Source organism: Acyrthosiphon pisum, chromosome X (assembly GCF_005508785.2).
Source record: "Acyrthosiphon pisum isolate AL4f chromosome X, pea_aphid_22Mar2018_4r6ur, whole genome shotgun sequence".
Classification (NCBI taxonomy): Eukaryota; Metazoa; Arthropoda; class Insecta; order Hemiptera; family Aphididae; genus Acyrthosiphon; species Acyrthosiphon pisum.
This window is the reverse complement of record NC_042493.1, coordinates 30689618-30703845: the sequence shown is the minus strand read 5'-3', so window position 1 is coordinate 30703845 and position 14228 is coordinate 30689618. Positions and strand designations below refer to the sequence as shown.

Sequence of the window (14228 nt, the reverse complement as noted above, 5' to 3'; positions counted from 1 at the left end):
CACTATCTTAGTTCATGGTAATATATAGAAATATATGCCCCAGCCTAGAGAGCATATATAAATATATTATAGGCTCTCTACCTGAGCCCGTTGAGATAAACCACCAGAGTGTGCTCTACGCCCGTGCCCACAGTATTATGTGGCCCGCACCGCCCGCCTCATTATTATTTTATGTTATCATGCTTTCATTCGTGGTAAAGATAAATAATGTAAGGTTATCTTCTATACCGTGGTTACATACCTATTAAGCCGTTACTTTTCTGACCGAATTTGTTTACTGTTGTCTGTCATATAATCGTCTACGGTGCAGGCTGTACTGCTGCGGCTGTTGTATAGAATAAGTTATCACTTATCGTCTATCACTCATCAATCCATAGTTGCTCTATGCGTCACTCAGGAGGAGTAAAAGGACGGTGATCAAAATTCAAAATCGATGTCTATGATAAACTGAATATACGCATGTATAGTGACTACTATTTAACCAAGTCAAACTTCACTGGAGCGATCACGTATTCAAATAATTGCATTAGAACGACGAAATCTTTTTGTTAAAATAGTTTTAACTGTAAAATCATCGAAAATGTCCAACGTATGTCTTCTGTGTGAGAAACCAGTTCTCAAATATTCCATCTCCAAGGTGTCTTTACACGCGTAAGTCTCGTAAATAATTACCCTAGTGTACGAGGACAAAAACATTCCAGTCTAATTAGTTGTATATTATTTTGTGTTAGATTTCCATCGTGTCCGAAAAAACGGCAAATCTGGCTCAACCAGTGTAAATTAGCCAACGAAAAAATCTTACCAAACCGTAAAATATGTTCAATTCACTTTGAGCCAAGATGTTTCAACACTAGTGTAAAGAGGCGTGTACTCTATCGTGATGCTGTACCAACAATTTTTGGAAATGGCCATGCAAAAACAACAAATTTGCCATTAAAAATTACAAAAGGTAGGTGTTAGACATTTTTCTTCCTTTAATTATTTTTAATTACTGTAACGTCTCCTCTTCACCTATCGCTGTCGCGGGTGTCGTTTTGTTTATATTAACGAGGTCTCGGAGACTCTACCTCCGTGTGTGATATTATTACTAGGGATCAGAGTTACCTTATGTGAAGCAAAGTATTCAATGTGTATATATATATGTATCTGTTATTGAATATTAATGTATTGTTATTACCCACTACAAGTTACAACGTCGAAAGTATACTTATAAATTATAACTCGGGCCATGGTGTGTCGTGGGTGCCGATGTCCAAATGTGGGTTGAGCTGGTCTTTCGCAGGTCTTCTTCAAGTCGTTGTCAGCCCTCGAGTTCCACTATCGACCATCCACTCTGACTATTGATTACCGACCATAGACTCCTCCATCGATTATGACTATTGACTGTTGACTGTTGACTATCGACTCTCAAGCATTCTATTTAACTATTTACCGCCAGGAGTCCTGGTCGTTTATTAACGCGATGCAAGCTAAACATTGCGTCAGCAATATATATATTTCATACATAATATATACACATTTGCCATTGCTAACACTCAGCATATTAGCAGTGCTCAACGTAGGGAATTACAGTAGTTACATTACCAATACTACAAATTAAGTTTTTTCCCTAATGGTTATAGATGCCCTTAGTATTTATATGCTGACAGCGATTTATAGTATTACATTATAATACAGTAATAATACTACCTAATCGTAAGTGGCCTAAGTAGTGGTCATAATTGTTGTATATTTAGCATTGAACGACGTATGCTACATATAGTATTAGTATCGTATTACGATCGGTCATAACTGTATCGGTCATTAGTAAGTAGACAATTTCTAATGTACATCATTACAATTTATACAGGACTATTAAAATACGTTCAAATACTATATTAGTAATTTACAAGAATCAGTGGCGGCTTTTACTTTTCATTTTCTTGACTCACATCTAATATTTTTTTATTACCCACTCCAAATACTGAATTTTTACATTGTTGGTAGTAAATAATAGATATTTAATGAAGGTGAAGGTATACACAGCATATTACAGAAATTGTAGTCACCCCTATACCGGTTATACATATTATTCTCATAGCAAATGTATCACTTTCTGACTTTTTTAACAGAAATCTATAATAACAATTCCAAATCAATTTTTAAGATAAAATTCAATAAATAGGTATACTTTTTTATACTTATTGTAGTTAAAAATGTTAAGATGATTAATTTTTTGGTTATAGGTATAATAAATTATTTGAAGTGTTTAAAGCAAATTATTAAATTTTACTGAATATTATAAAATTAGTTTTTCGTGAATTTAATAATAATTATTCTAATGAAATGAAAAACTTAACTTGCTCTAACTTAGTACATTTTTACTAGATGTTGGTATTTTTTTCTTTTATTTTTGAAGAATTTTTAATTTTTAGCCTAGACTTATACGATCTATGCCAAAAAGGTACAATAGGCATAATGTAGGTTTTTTAAAATTAAATTAATTGTAATGGCTTGAGTGTCTTGAAGTAAGAAACCATCCATTATAAAGATCTAATAGACATTCCAAGTGGAAGCATCTCAAGGATACTTACCAAGGCCTTGCATATATATTCAATAATATACATTGTGTAAGTAAAATATTTTCAAACATTTTAGCAACAACTTAGAATTTAAATATGTTAAGATAATAATAATGTTTGCAAAATGCAAAGTAAAAAAAAAAATGTTTCTACAACAAACTGACTGTTAGAATAACATAGTAAACATAACATTATTTCAAACAACTAATAAGTACTTTAAATACTATGTGGTAAATTAATTTTTAATTCTGTATTAATATTCTATTATTATCAAGTGTTCACCGTCGGAATTATTATTAAAATTAAATATTATTTGGTTTATTTGATATAAGCTGGTTAGTGGTTTCATAAATATTGACAATGTGACTGTCATTTGTGATCATGGGAATTTAGATAATCCCAAAAGAATCTTTTACATATAAATAATACGTATACATAATATTATGTTGGGGCATGTACTATATCCGAAAACATTTTATTGACCATTTCTACCAATCTGCCTGCTATGGTAAGATTATTATAATATTTTCTATATCTATTTTTGTGACTGAGCAAAACAAATATTCTAACGCTACAAGTCCTCTACCCTAATAATAACTAATAAAAAAAAAAATCACTGTAGGTACATATAAATTATAATATATTATATTTTGTTATAGTTTCTTTTAGCCTAAATTAAAAATTCTCATAACTCACTTAAAAACTGAATAATCATTGAGAAACAACATGCAAACAGAGATTATGTTCTTACCATAAAGTTTCGTAATAGCTCGATTCAACGTTTTAAATGATAGCGGAAACAGTGATTTCAAATTTTGGACGGATAATTCATATTTGTTGATAACAAATACTTAAAGGCTATTAGGTCAAGAACGTGAAGATGTAATGAGTAGGTGGTACTTGGTATAAAAAGAATGAGAACCCCTATTCTAGTATACCTATAGTTAAGGTCCGCATCCTGCCTGCATACCTTTTTTATCTGTCGTTTGCTATATTTTCTAATAACACTTCATAAAATGTGAACGTTTATCTGTAGTTGAAAAATTACATTGCTCAGAAGAAATTGAAAAGCAAGATAGATGCATCACTTTTTAATTAAAAATAAGTGAGTTCAAACGAAGCCATTTTTATCTACAAAAGAGATTGAAATGTGCTTTAGGGAAAATTCCCTATTTAAAAAAGACCACTTTTACCATGTTTTATAGATTTTCCATTTTTGCATTAAATATATTATGTAGGCTCTTGCCCGCTAGATTTTATTGTTCTAAAATTTGGCCCAGTAGCATAGGTGTGCGCACGGTCTTTTTCTTTGATAAATACTTAGATATCTATGCTAGTCTAGATAGCGAACATTTTTACATTTTACATGAAAAAGGTGAAGCCAGTTTTAATCTCATAGTATAGATATCTGTGAATAAATGTAATGAAGTTATTAATTAATCAGTTATCATCGACTAAATGATTTATTATTATCACAGAATACTCTACTATCCACTATATTGGCTAGTGGACTATTTTTATCACAGTGTATCTATCAACTAGGTACCTACTTTATTTATATATTTACGTTATTTCACGGTTGTAACTTGTGGATAATATATACCTCATATGTTAGTTAAAATAGTAATTACAAATAACAAATATTTTATACCTAAAAAAACAGAATATTCTTATTACCTATATTAAACTTTAACATATTAAACCTAACTAGTAAATAAAATACTGTTAAAATTAGTGAAAAGAAGATCATATAACAGAAGAATAATCATTAAGGTCATTAAAGTCACACTTTTTTTAAAAGTTGAATTTTGTCTGGAGTGACTAGTAAAATGGTGTGACTTTGGACACGTTTGGTAATAATTAAGACAATTTAACACTACAGTGTGAGATCAAGTAATTCAACAATTTGCACATACACCAATTAACACAGACAAGTTAACGAGTATAGGTTACCAAAAACTATGTAAAAAATATTTCTATCGTATTTTTATTTGTTGTTGTGCTATAGTAGTCAATGTAGTTCTGTAATTTAATAATAAAAAAATATAATATTTTGTATTTACCTCCATAACTTGTACTTTGACACTATTATGTCATCAATAAATATTATTTTCTATGTAGGTTATATTAATAGATATTAACGTGGAGTGTTTTAAATTTTTATTAAACATGTATTCTAAAATTATAAGATAACTAAAAAAACATAGTGTTATCCGAATTCACTCCACATGTCACATCCGAAGTCACCCCTTTTTACGGTAGTCATTAGTACAAGAATCTTCAGTTCAGACGTTTTTTTAAGGGGACCCCCTGCGGACAAAGTCTGCGCATGCCTATGCCCGCCTATGCCCATAGTAACTTTGAGTTGCCAATCCCTGTTATGTAGAATAAAAAATACTATATAAAAATTAAACATCTAAATCTTAACCACTTGTACACATAAGTGTTATAAATAATAATTAGAAATTGCTTAAATTATTATTGTTAGATTTATTCATATGTAAATATATAATTTGTAACTACATACTGTATACTACCATAGTTTAAATATTCTAAACATGGACTAATAACCAAAAAAAACTGAAGCCTTTAGTAAAAAAAAAAAAAATAATATAATTTCAAATTTTGAGAAAGAGACTTTTTTATTCACTACAATCTCTTATTAGATTAATTTCTAATATATCTACTATATTATCGATGGCTGCTGATATATGAGTAGGAAATGTATTTTAGCTAAGATTTGAAATGTATGGGGTGCTAAGTACATATCAACAAAATTTTATCATGGAAAATAATCATCAAATGAAAATGAAAATTATCAATCTGATAGGTACTTTGTTATGTTAATGTCAGCAGCAGAAAATAATTACACAATACACATTATTTTTCTGTTTTAGGAAGACCAAAAAATTGCACAAAGAATGGGATTGTTGTGCAGAAGAGTAAGTCACTTATTTCATTACCAAAAGCTGCTAAAAAAGTGGTTGCCGACCAAAATCGTGAATCACGTGCTGTTAAACAAAGAGCACATTTTGATCGTTTTAATAGTATTCTGGATAGTGAAGTACACGAAATTAATGAGCTCAGAGACTTTCTTACTGAGCTAAATAAGGCAAAATCATCACTTCCGTCACTATTGGAACTTCTTCTAAGGAAAAAAATCATATTGGGTAACTTGATATAAATATAAATTGATCATATGTTGAAGCACTTTAAGAGGACGTGATACCCGCATGTGTTGTATCCATCTTACAAGTGCATAACATAGTAAATTATACGCGAAGCAGAAGACGTGTAGCTCTGTTAGCTTAAAAATTAGAGTAAATTAACCTCTTATGAAATCTAAAGGAAAGATTATTATCTAGACAATCTCATGAGCTTTTTATTATATTTTAATTTTTAAGCGAGTTATGAGTACTTTAAAATGTAAAAGCAATTTACAATTTTAAAATACTTATACCTCGCTTAAAATATAATAAAAAGCCCATGAGGTTGGCTTGATAATAATCTTACCTTTAGATTTTATAAGAGGTCAATTCACTCTAGTTTTTAAGCTAACGGAGCTACACGTATTCTGCTTTGTGTATAATTTGGTATGTTAAGTACTTTAAGACGGAGACAACACATGAGGGTATCACGTCCTCTTAAATAATCTATATATTTTACATTTTAACAAACTAAAAAAATTCTCCTTTATTTAGTTTAATTTAATCTTATTTTTAAAAATTTTTTTTGTCAATATTGTACAATCCAAGATGTTTTTTATATGTTTAATATAAGATCATTTAGTCTTTTATATTTGACATTCATATGTTTTGTATAAAGGCTGTTTTGGGAGAAGCATAAGTGGACAAATGCTTTGGGACAGGAGAATAATTAGGTACAATTAGATTTAAGAAAATAATATTGTAAAAATATTATAAAGTTAATTAAGTTTTAAAACTACATTTGTATTTATATTTTACCAGGAATGCATTAATGTGGTACTATTTATTTTGTAATTTATCAAATAAATGCATTAATTTATTTATTTATCTAATTTTTTTTAATGACTTGTAAAAAAAGAAATATTACACATAGAAAAGATTGTTAAAAAGTGTTGTAAAATCTCTACTCAATCATCCATAAAGTAAAAAATTTGTGTTTATATTTTAGAGGAAGCATAGTTGTACAATTTATTAGCCCAGAGAAGCAACATTTCTAAACCAAATTTACTAGTACAATTTCTGAAAATTGTTCGATGTAAAATTTTAGACCAGTCTAATTTTTATTTTATTTTTTTGCTATTTTCTACAAAGGGCTTACTAATGTCTCCATATAGTTTTAAGCGTTCCATATCTAATAATTGTATGTATAATGTCTAATATTTAAGCATCATGTATGCATACTAGTCCCACTTTTAACCCTGAATAATGTTCAAATTTGTAATTTATTTCATGTAAAATTTAAATCACAAATAATACTACATTCTTAAACAAGGCATTAGAGTGGATTCTTTCTAACCGGCATCAGAGGTTGGGGCACTGAGTCCCCCTGCCACTCATCACTTTAACCTATATAGCTACTTTAAATTAAATGTTATTACACCTTAAAGATAATCTGTATTTTATACAGTGGACGGGAGTAGCGATTGTAGTGACGCTACAGTAGCACTCTACTTTAGCTGTAGCGATTAACATGGCGTTGCTACAATATATGAAATGTAGCGAAATACTACAGCGCGCTAGAAATTTACGGTTAGCGTAGCGAAAATTTTCATTATTTTATCGCTATTTCTTAACCTAAAATATTATGATCTATGTTTATTTATTTAATTAAGATGACTAGATGAGTGTATTTTTTAATTTTTCGGGCTTAACTCTTACTGCACTAATCAGTAATCATAGATTATAATCATAAGAGCATTATTACAATGTATGTTATATTTTATATTATTGAATACAGAACCATAAATAATAATTAATATATTAGTATTTTATTGTCACTGTTTTTATTTTCGGCTTACGGCATTTTCTGTGTTTCTTTCTAGCATAAATTTTATATGTAAAAAAACAGTATTTTAGATCAACATAGAACCTAAACTATGATAATTAGAATCTTGAAATGTTTATGATACCTTACGGTACATGAAATGAACAATTTATAAGCTATATAGGCTATAATACTATAGTATATATAGGTAGTTAATGTACATAGTAAACCTACAGAGAAAACCTGGTACAAAAATGACTCAAGTTAAAATGTATTACTTATAATTTATGTAAACAATAAATAATTATATGACGTATACATACTGAAGTTACTGTAAATTGTAGGTTTATGTACATTGTCCATAAATTCTATATAGGTATTAGGTAGGTATAAAGTATTAGTACCCATATAATATATTATAAGTACCTATAATCAGTGGTATAAAATGTATACCGTCACCTGTATTAATAAAAATCCGTAATTTATTTGTTATACACTTATACCTAAGTGTACCTACTTATAACCAGTTTATAAACTGCAAAAAAATGTACATTATGTATAATGCAACAAAATTATAAGTTTAGATACTTACCTACATTATACAAACTACTTTACAATTTTAGAATCGTTTTTATGGATTCCTAGGTAGGTTCTTACCTTAGACACTTACAAGTTACAATAACACTTCTCTTAAGCTAAAGCTAAATGCATGAATAAATATCAAAATGATTTTGATGGTTTTTGAAAATGCTGTGATAAACATTTTTTTTTTTGTAATTTTTTTAGTAGATATTAGTTTTTTAGTGTCTTTGGATTTGTTAAATCATTTACAAAGAAATGTTGAATTGTAATGATCAAATGTTGATGAAATTCATTAATATATGGAAAATTTGTAAATTAATTTGTTGTTAAAAAATTATAAAATGTTCAAGGCTAGCCTTTCTTGGTTCAGATACCTAACCTAATACATATTCACTAGATTTCAGTGACAGTCTATGTATGATTTAAAGCAAATAATCAAATTTTGTTTCAGTAAAATTTGTTTTGATATGTCAATAATGTATTAGGTATAAACATAGGCGAAACTATAAAATGTCATTAGTACAGGCCAAATGATAAATATGAAAAAAAATTCTTAATATTTAAATATTGACCATTGTCTCCATGCCCACCTTTTTATAATTTTGCAAAATCTGATATGGGGTTATTTTTCACAGTTAGTACCAAAAAAAAACGGCTCTAAAAGTTGTGATATAATTTTATAGCTCTGTCTTTGAACTATATAGATATCATTTATGTTAGAGTTCGTTGTCAGGTAATTAACGAACACAACACGATTGATTTGAACGATTAATACTTTATTAAAAACAATACAGTTTAACTGATGTTTCTGGGTAAATGCGTTTTGTCTATGTTGTGCGTGGGTCAGAGAGAGAAAACAAATGGTGCGCTGACATCCTCTTAAAGGCTTAAAAGCTTTTGTTAGTTTATCACAAAAAGAAAAAAAAGAATCATTTAGTATGTTAATTCATTACCTACATACTAATTTTTCAACATAATTATGTTAACAAACTTTATCATAATTAAACATAATAAAATAAGGTATAAAAGGCTAATATAATAAAAAGGAACATATAAAAAAAAGGAACATATTTTAAGTAGGTTTAATTAACTAAATAATCTCTTAGACGGATTGGTGTCTTGCGGACTCGCTTTGGTTTCGTTTCTCCGTCAGGAGCTGAAATCTGAGTTCCTAGATGATGCAGCTCTGTGTCCTGTTTAACTTCTTGGTCAGTGCACACTGCCCCATCCTCTTCAGTGTCACTATCCTCTGATAGTTCATCCTTTTCAGAAATACGCTTCAAGGCACTAACATGAGCGGTTGTAGCATACAAATGCCCTCCTGTGTGGTGTAGGTCAGCTAGTTTGTATGTATCTCCAGCGTTCACTGCTGTCACAACCATCAGTCCTCTGAACTTAGGTTATAGTTTGGTTGTACTTCCAGTCGACACTGGTGGTCTTCTAAGATACACTATTTCTCCTAGCTCCAGTGACATATGTTTACGGTGCTGGTCATGTCTCATTTTCCATTTTGCCTGTTTTTCTGCAATGCCTTCGCATAACTTCTGCTGTGTAGCTGCTGGTTGCTGGTATACAGGAGTTGTGTTAGTCAGTGTATTGAGTAGCCCATCCGTTTTAAGTGCATCATAACCGTATACAGCAAAGAATGGACTTATTCCAGTGGTTTGATTCGGTGCTGTGTTCAGGTTCAATTCTAATTCACTAAGGTTTTTATCCCAGGTGGCTTCATCGCCCATTTGGGTAGTAATTGCTCCTAATAGTGTAGAATTAACCCGCTCCACTTGACCATTTGCACGGGGGTGGCGTACTGATACTGCATGGTGTTCTATACCATTGGTTTCACAATACTGGTTGAAACATTCTGACTGGAAAGCTGTTCCTCGGTCTGTGATGATCCGCTTAGGTAGTCCATAGGTCAATGCAAATGTTTTTAGTTGTCCAATGTTATTATAAGTCCAATGTTCTACAGTAACATATCTGCACCATTTACTATACATACTTCCAATTTCTAAAGTAACTTCAAAAGCGGCATAAGCTTCTTCTACTGTTTCAGCATACAGTATTTTTCTAAATGATTGCATCATAGGTTGACGGTCTTCTTTGTTTATATTATTTTTACCATCCCAAAGCCACCTCCAAACAGCTTGTAAAACATGAAATATGCAAAGAAGAGATTTTGAGTTTGGCCAAACTGCTTTCAAAGCATTAATTTCTGCATCTGAATTGTCTGTTCAAAATATGGTAGGAAAACCTTTCCCACCAAAGGCATTCTGTACATTATTTTTAATCAATAGAAATCCAGCTTTATATGATTCTTCACTTTGACCTTTTGTTATAAGAACACCCAATGGTGCAGCACCAGCTGCACACGGTGTTAATAAAAAAGTGATGCAATGATTTTCTGGGTCACAAAAACTAGTAGAATCAACAAAAACTATATCTTTAGCAAGTGGTAAATCATGGGCTCTTAACATAATTGGTGTAAGTATAAGTACTGCAAAAGGATTATCTTGAATAAAAATAAATACTCCATTTTCATTATATGTTTCTTTCTTTTCTTTAAGTTTCTAATACATTAAAATATTAAAAATTAATTAAATAAATAAAAAAGTACATTTTAATTTATATAAATTACATTTTATTAGTACAAGTAAACTTTAAAATATTTTTAACTAAACCTATTAACTTGGGACCTTTTGGTAAAAATTGACAATTATGCTTTCGAGTTGTTAATCCATAAGGTTAGTTTTGTACATAATTATGTTTTTAACTCTTCAAATTTTTATCATAGGAGTACCACTTTTTTAAATTACATACCCTAAGAGGGATATTACCTATAAATTAAATATTGAACCTCATTTAAAAAAGTGAGTTGGCTCTTTCAACACAAGATACAAATTTTCAATATATTGTAGTTAAATAGAATTACTAAAACAAAAATGTAATATGCATTGAATTGTGATGATTATTTAACATTTTAAAAATACTCTATTTTTAGTAGATTAATGGTAACAACTAATAACATACCATGATTACACCTTGACCGGTACGAGGGCCTAAATGTGTAGATCTCCATTTTTCATGCCAGTTTTGTACAGTTCTATAAATAGGATTTAGTCTAGCATTAGCAAAATCTTCAGCTGAACAATTCATCATAGTCATCACACTTTCATGATAGCTGTAAATTATGAAATTATAACGAGTTTCAATTCATATTTAAATATAAAATTAATATAATAAAACATCTGGTCATATTTAAATAAGACTATAATTATAATTATAAGTACTTTTAATATTTTCACATTTATATACATATAAAACAGATAGGTATATGAATTATTTATGTTATTTTATTATTGATCTCAATTTAATTAAGAAGTAAAATCATTTGTATGTATGATTCTTACCGAATGGCTTCTGTCATTGTCATTCCATCATTCATATATTCCTCAAAAGTTTGTCTTAAATCATCTGTTGCTTTCAAATATCTAAGGGCTTCTGCTGTGTTAATGCTATGGTTGTGTTCATTCCAAATTGTAATAACACCAAACAATTTATTCTGTAAATTATGTAACCATAGGCACATGGAACACAATTAAAATATATTAATAACATATTAATAAAAAAAAAACCCTAACAACAAATTATATTATAAGGTGAATCCTAATTCTTTTTAGTTTGAAAGAATTAGTCTTTTAACTACAAGAACTAAAATATTCTCTTTAATATGGTGAAATATGAAATTATACACATTTTTGTAACTAAAAATTAAAAAAAATTATAAAAAATAGGTCAAAAAGAAAAATATATACTAAAAAAGAAGCTCAAAAATGTTAGAAAGCTATAGTTGCAACGTTGCAAGTATAAATAATTATATATAAAAATAGAACTATAATTTAGTACTTAATATGTCTGCATTTATTACAGACCTAAAAACAACTCATGATTAATTTAGATTTATACAAAATTTATATAATTGTCACAAAAAATCAGAATACACATATTTTACTTTCACAAATGGATCAGTTTTTCTTGTAGATACAGTAGGTATCTATTTTAATCACAAATTTGACTTGAGCTTTGCAACTTGTGTTTTTAGACAGTCCTCTTTTGTTACTTTCTTTATCAACCTTATGATATGAACTGTGATGGCACACAAAATGTTTTCTACATATTTAAAAATTTACAAAGTTCAATTAAATACAAAACCAAAAAAGAATATATTATAACATTCACTAACTTGCATTGAATGTATTTTCCATTTGGAACTGACGAACGAACATTCCACTTAGTGGCTGTAAGAGTTGAAAATTCTTCCATCCACTTGCCTATACTGCATAAATCTACTAAATTTGAACGTACCTTTGTTACTTCGTCATTTGTTTCAATAATTACGTTGTTAAAAGAAGTAGGAAGATTACTTGAATTTAGTTAAAGATTCATTTTCACAAAAGTTCAAAAAACTTCAAGAATAAAAGAATATTGGACAACTTGTCGACTACTCATAAGCATTTACAGAAAATTGAAGATAGCACAACCTAGAAAACAAAAACTCTCTAATCATATTAGAGTGTTTATGTGACTAAAAATAGAAATAATAAGTTTATAAAAATTATCTACCTATTCATTTCTAACTAACTTTGTTTGTTATTATGTTAATAAAATTAATTAATGTAAATATATTAACATTAGAAATTGTGTTATTAATGCAAAATCACATTAATAAAAGTTTATTATTTATTATATTATTATTTAAATATGAACATATATTATTATTATTACTATTAACATATATATATATGTTATTAATTCGGACCAATGAGAATGCCGTATTTCCCTACGGGTTTTATTTGATGTGCGGAATGTTAATATGTTTCCCGTTTCTTAACGCGTCCAATCGCGTACCTTCGCCTCTGCGGCGGGTGGTTGGTTTTCAAATGTTTATAAAAAAACCCTTTTTTCGAAAAATGTTACGCTTTTTTCGCCGTTTTTCACTTTTTCGACATTTTATCATCCCCGTCACTCCTCTATTCACATATAGTTTGTTTGTTTTAAAAGCCACCGGTGTGCAGTTTGTACGCAATATCGGTCCATAGCCATCATCGCAATCGTAGCAGTATCGGTCGTTATTATTGTTTTTTTCAATTCGTTTCGTTTTTTCAAGTGCCGTTTGTGCTCTATTTGTTAATTTTATTTCTTTTGAAACCCGTGGATATGCGGTTTGTACGCAAATTCGGTGTGTAGGGGAGACTGGCTTAATATGACATATTAGGGTAATATGACACATTGATGTTTTGATTAGAATTGTTGATATTTACGAACCGAATCCGCATTATATACGTGACAAATAACCTCCTACATACAATTGTATACAGTGACCACAGGGTTTGACCTTATCAGAGAACTTGATAGCAAAAATGTGTTTTTTGTCTTATCCACTTTTTTTAATCATTTTTAAAAATTAATTTTAAAATATAAAAACTTTTATGTTGCTTCAATTTTTTTATTCGAAGTTGAACCATAAAAAGGCTAGCTATACTAAAATTATTTTATAAAATAAGCTTATTATAATACTTTGGCCATAAAAACTTTGAAAAAAACTTTTATGATATCAGGCAAAATGACATAGCAGTGTTTATTATTATATTATTTCCATAATTATATTATTATATTAAATATATTAAAATATATTTCTTAAGTGTTGCTATTTATAACAAAAAAATTGATTAAACTATAAAAATTGAAAAAATTTTATAATTTATTTCTATTGCCCAGTATACAGTGGTTGCTTATACAAATATAGTGTATGTCATAGTAGGTAAATTTAAAAAAAAGTAAATTAAAATTATTTGTTTGTATTAAATGTACAATTAGACTTCAGAAATATGTGTATAATATAAATACAAATATGCTGCTCAAGTTTCATGTGTTAACTAACATTATTTCTTCAATTTTTTTTTAAATTAAAAAGTGGTATGTCATATTAAGCCAGTCTCCCCTACACTTTAAAATTCGCGTTCACGAGATGTCAGTTGGTTTTCGTTCCAATACGCACAAGTGCACGATTTTATTTTTGATTCAATAAATATCGCATTATTGTTTGGTCCTTAATAA

General features: G+C 29.0%; 2 protein-coding genes across 3 annotated transcripts; one reads left to right on the top strand and one right to left on the bottom strand.

Annotated features, from left to right (window-relative positions):
• Nucleotides 1-242: 242 nt before the first annotated feature.
• Nucleotides 243-5980, top strand: LOC100575045. Its single transcript, XM_003242024.4, has 3 exons — nucleotides 243-651; nucleotides 732-949; nucleotides 5459-5980. The coding sequence occupies exons 1-3, from the start codon at nucleotides 581-583 to the stop codon at nucleotides 5743-5745; spliced, it is 576 nt and encodes a 191-aa protein (XP_003242072.1). The 5' UTR covers nucleotides 243-580; the 3' UTR covers nucleotides 5746-5980.
• A 4819-nt stretch (nucleotides 5981-10799) lies between these two features.
• On the bottom strand, nucleotides 10800-12643 carry LOC115033256. Of its 2 annotated transcripts, XM_029485529.1 has the most exons (3): nucleotides 12355-12643; nucleotides 11522-12281; nucleotides 10800-11292 (listed from the first exon to the last, which is right to left on the bottom strand). In XM_029485529.1, exons 2-3 carry the CDS (start codon nucleotides 11698-11700, stop codon nucleotides 11130-11132), a joined length of 342 nt encoding a protein of 113 aa, XP_029341389.1. In that variant the 5' UTR covers nucleotides 11701-12281; nucleotides 12355-12643; the 3' UTR covers nucleotides 10800-11129. The 2 variants fall into 2 exon arrangements, with proteins under 2 accessions (XP_029341389.1, XP_029341387.1); XM_029485527.1 differs by having other exon boundaries at nucleotides 11522-12643.
• Between the last annotated feature and the right edge of the window lie 1585 nt (nucleotides 12644-14228).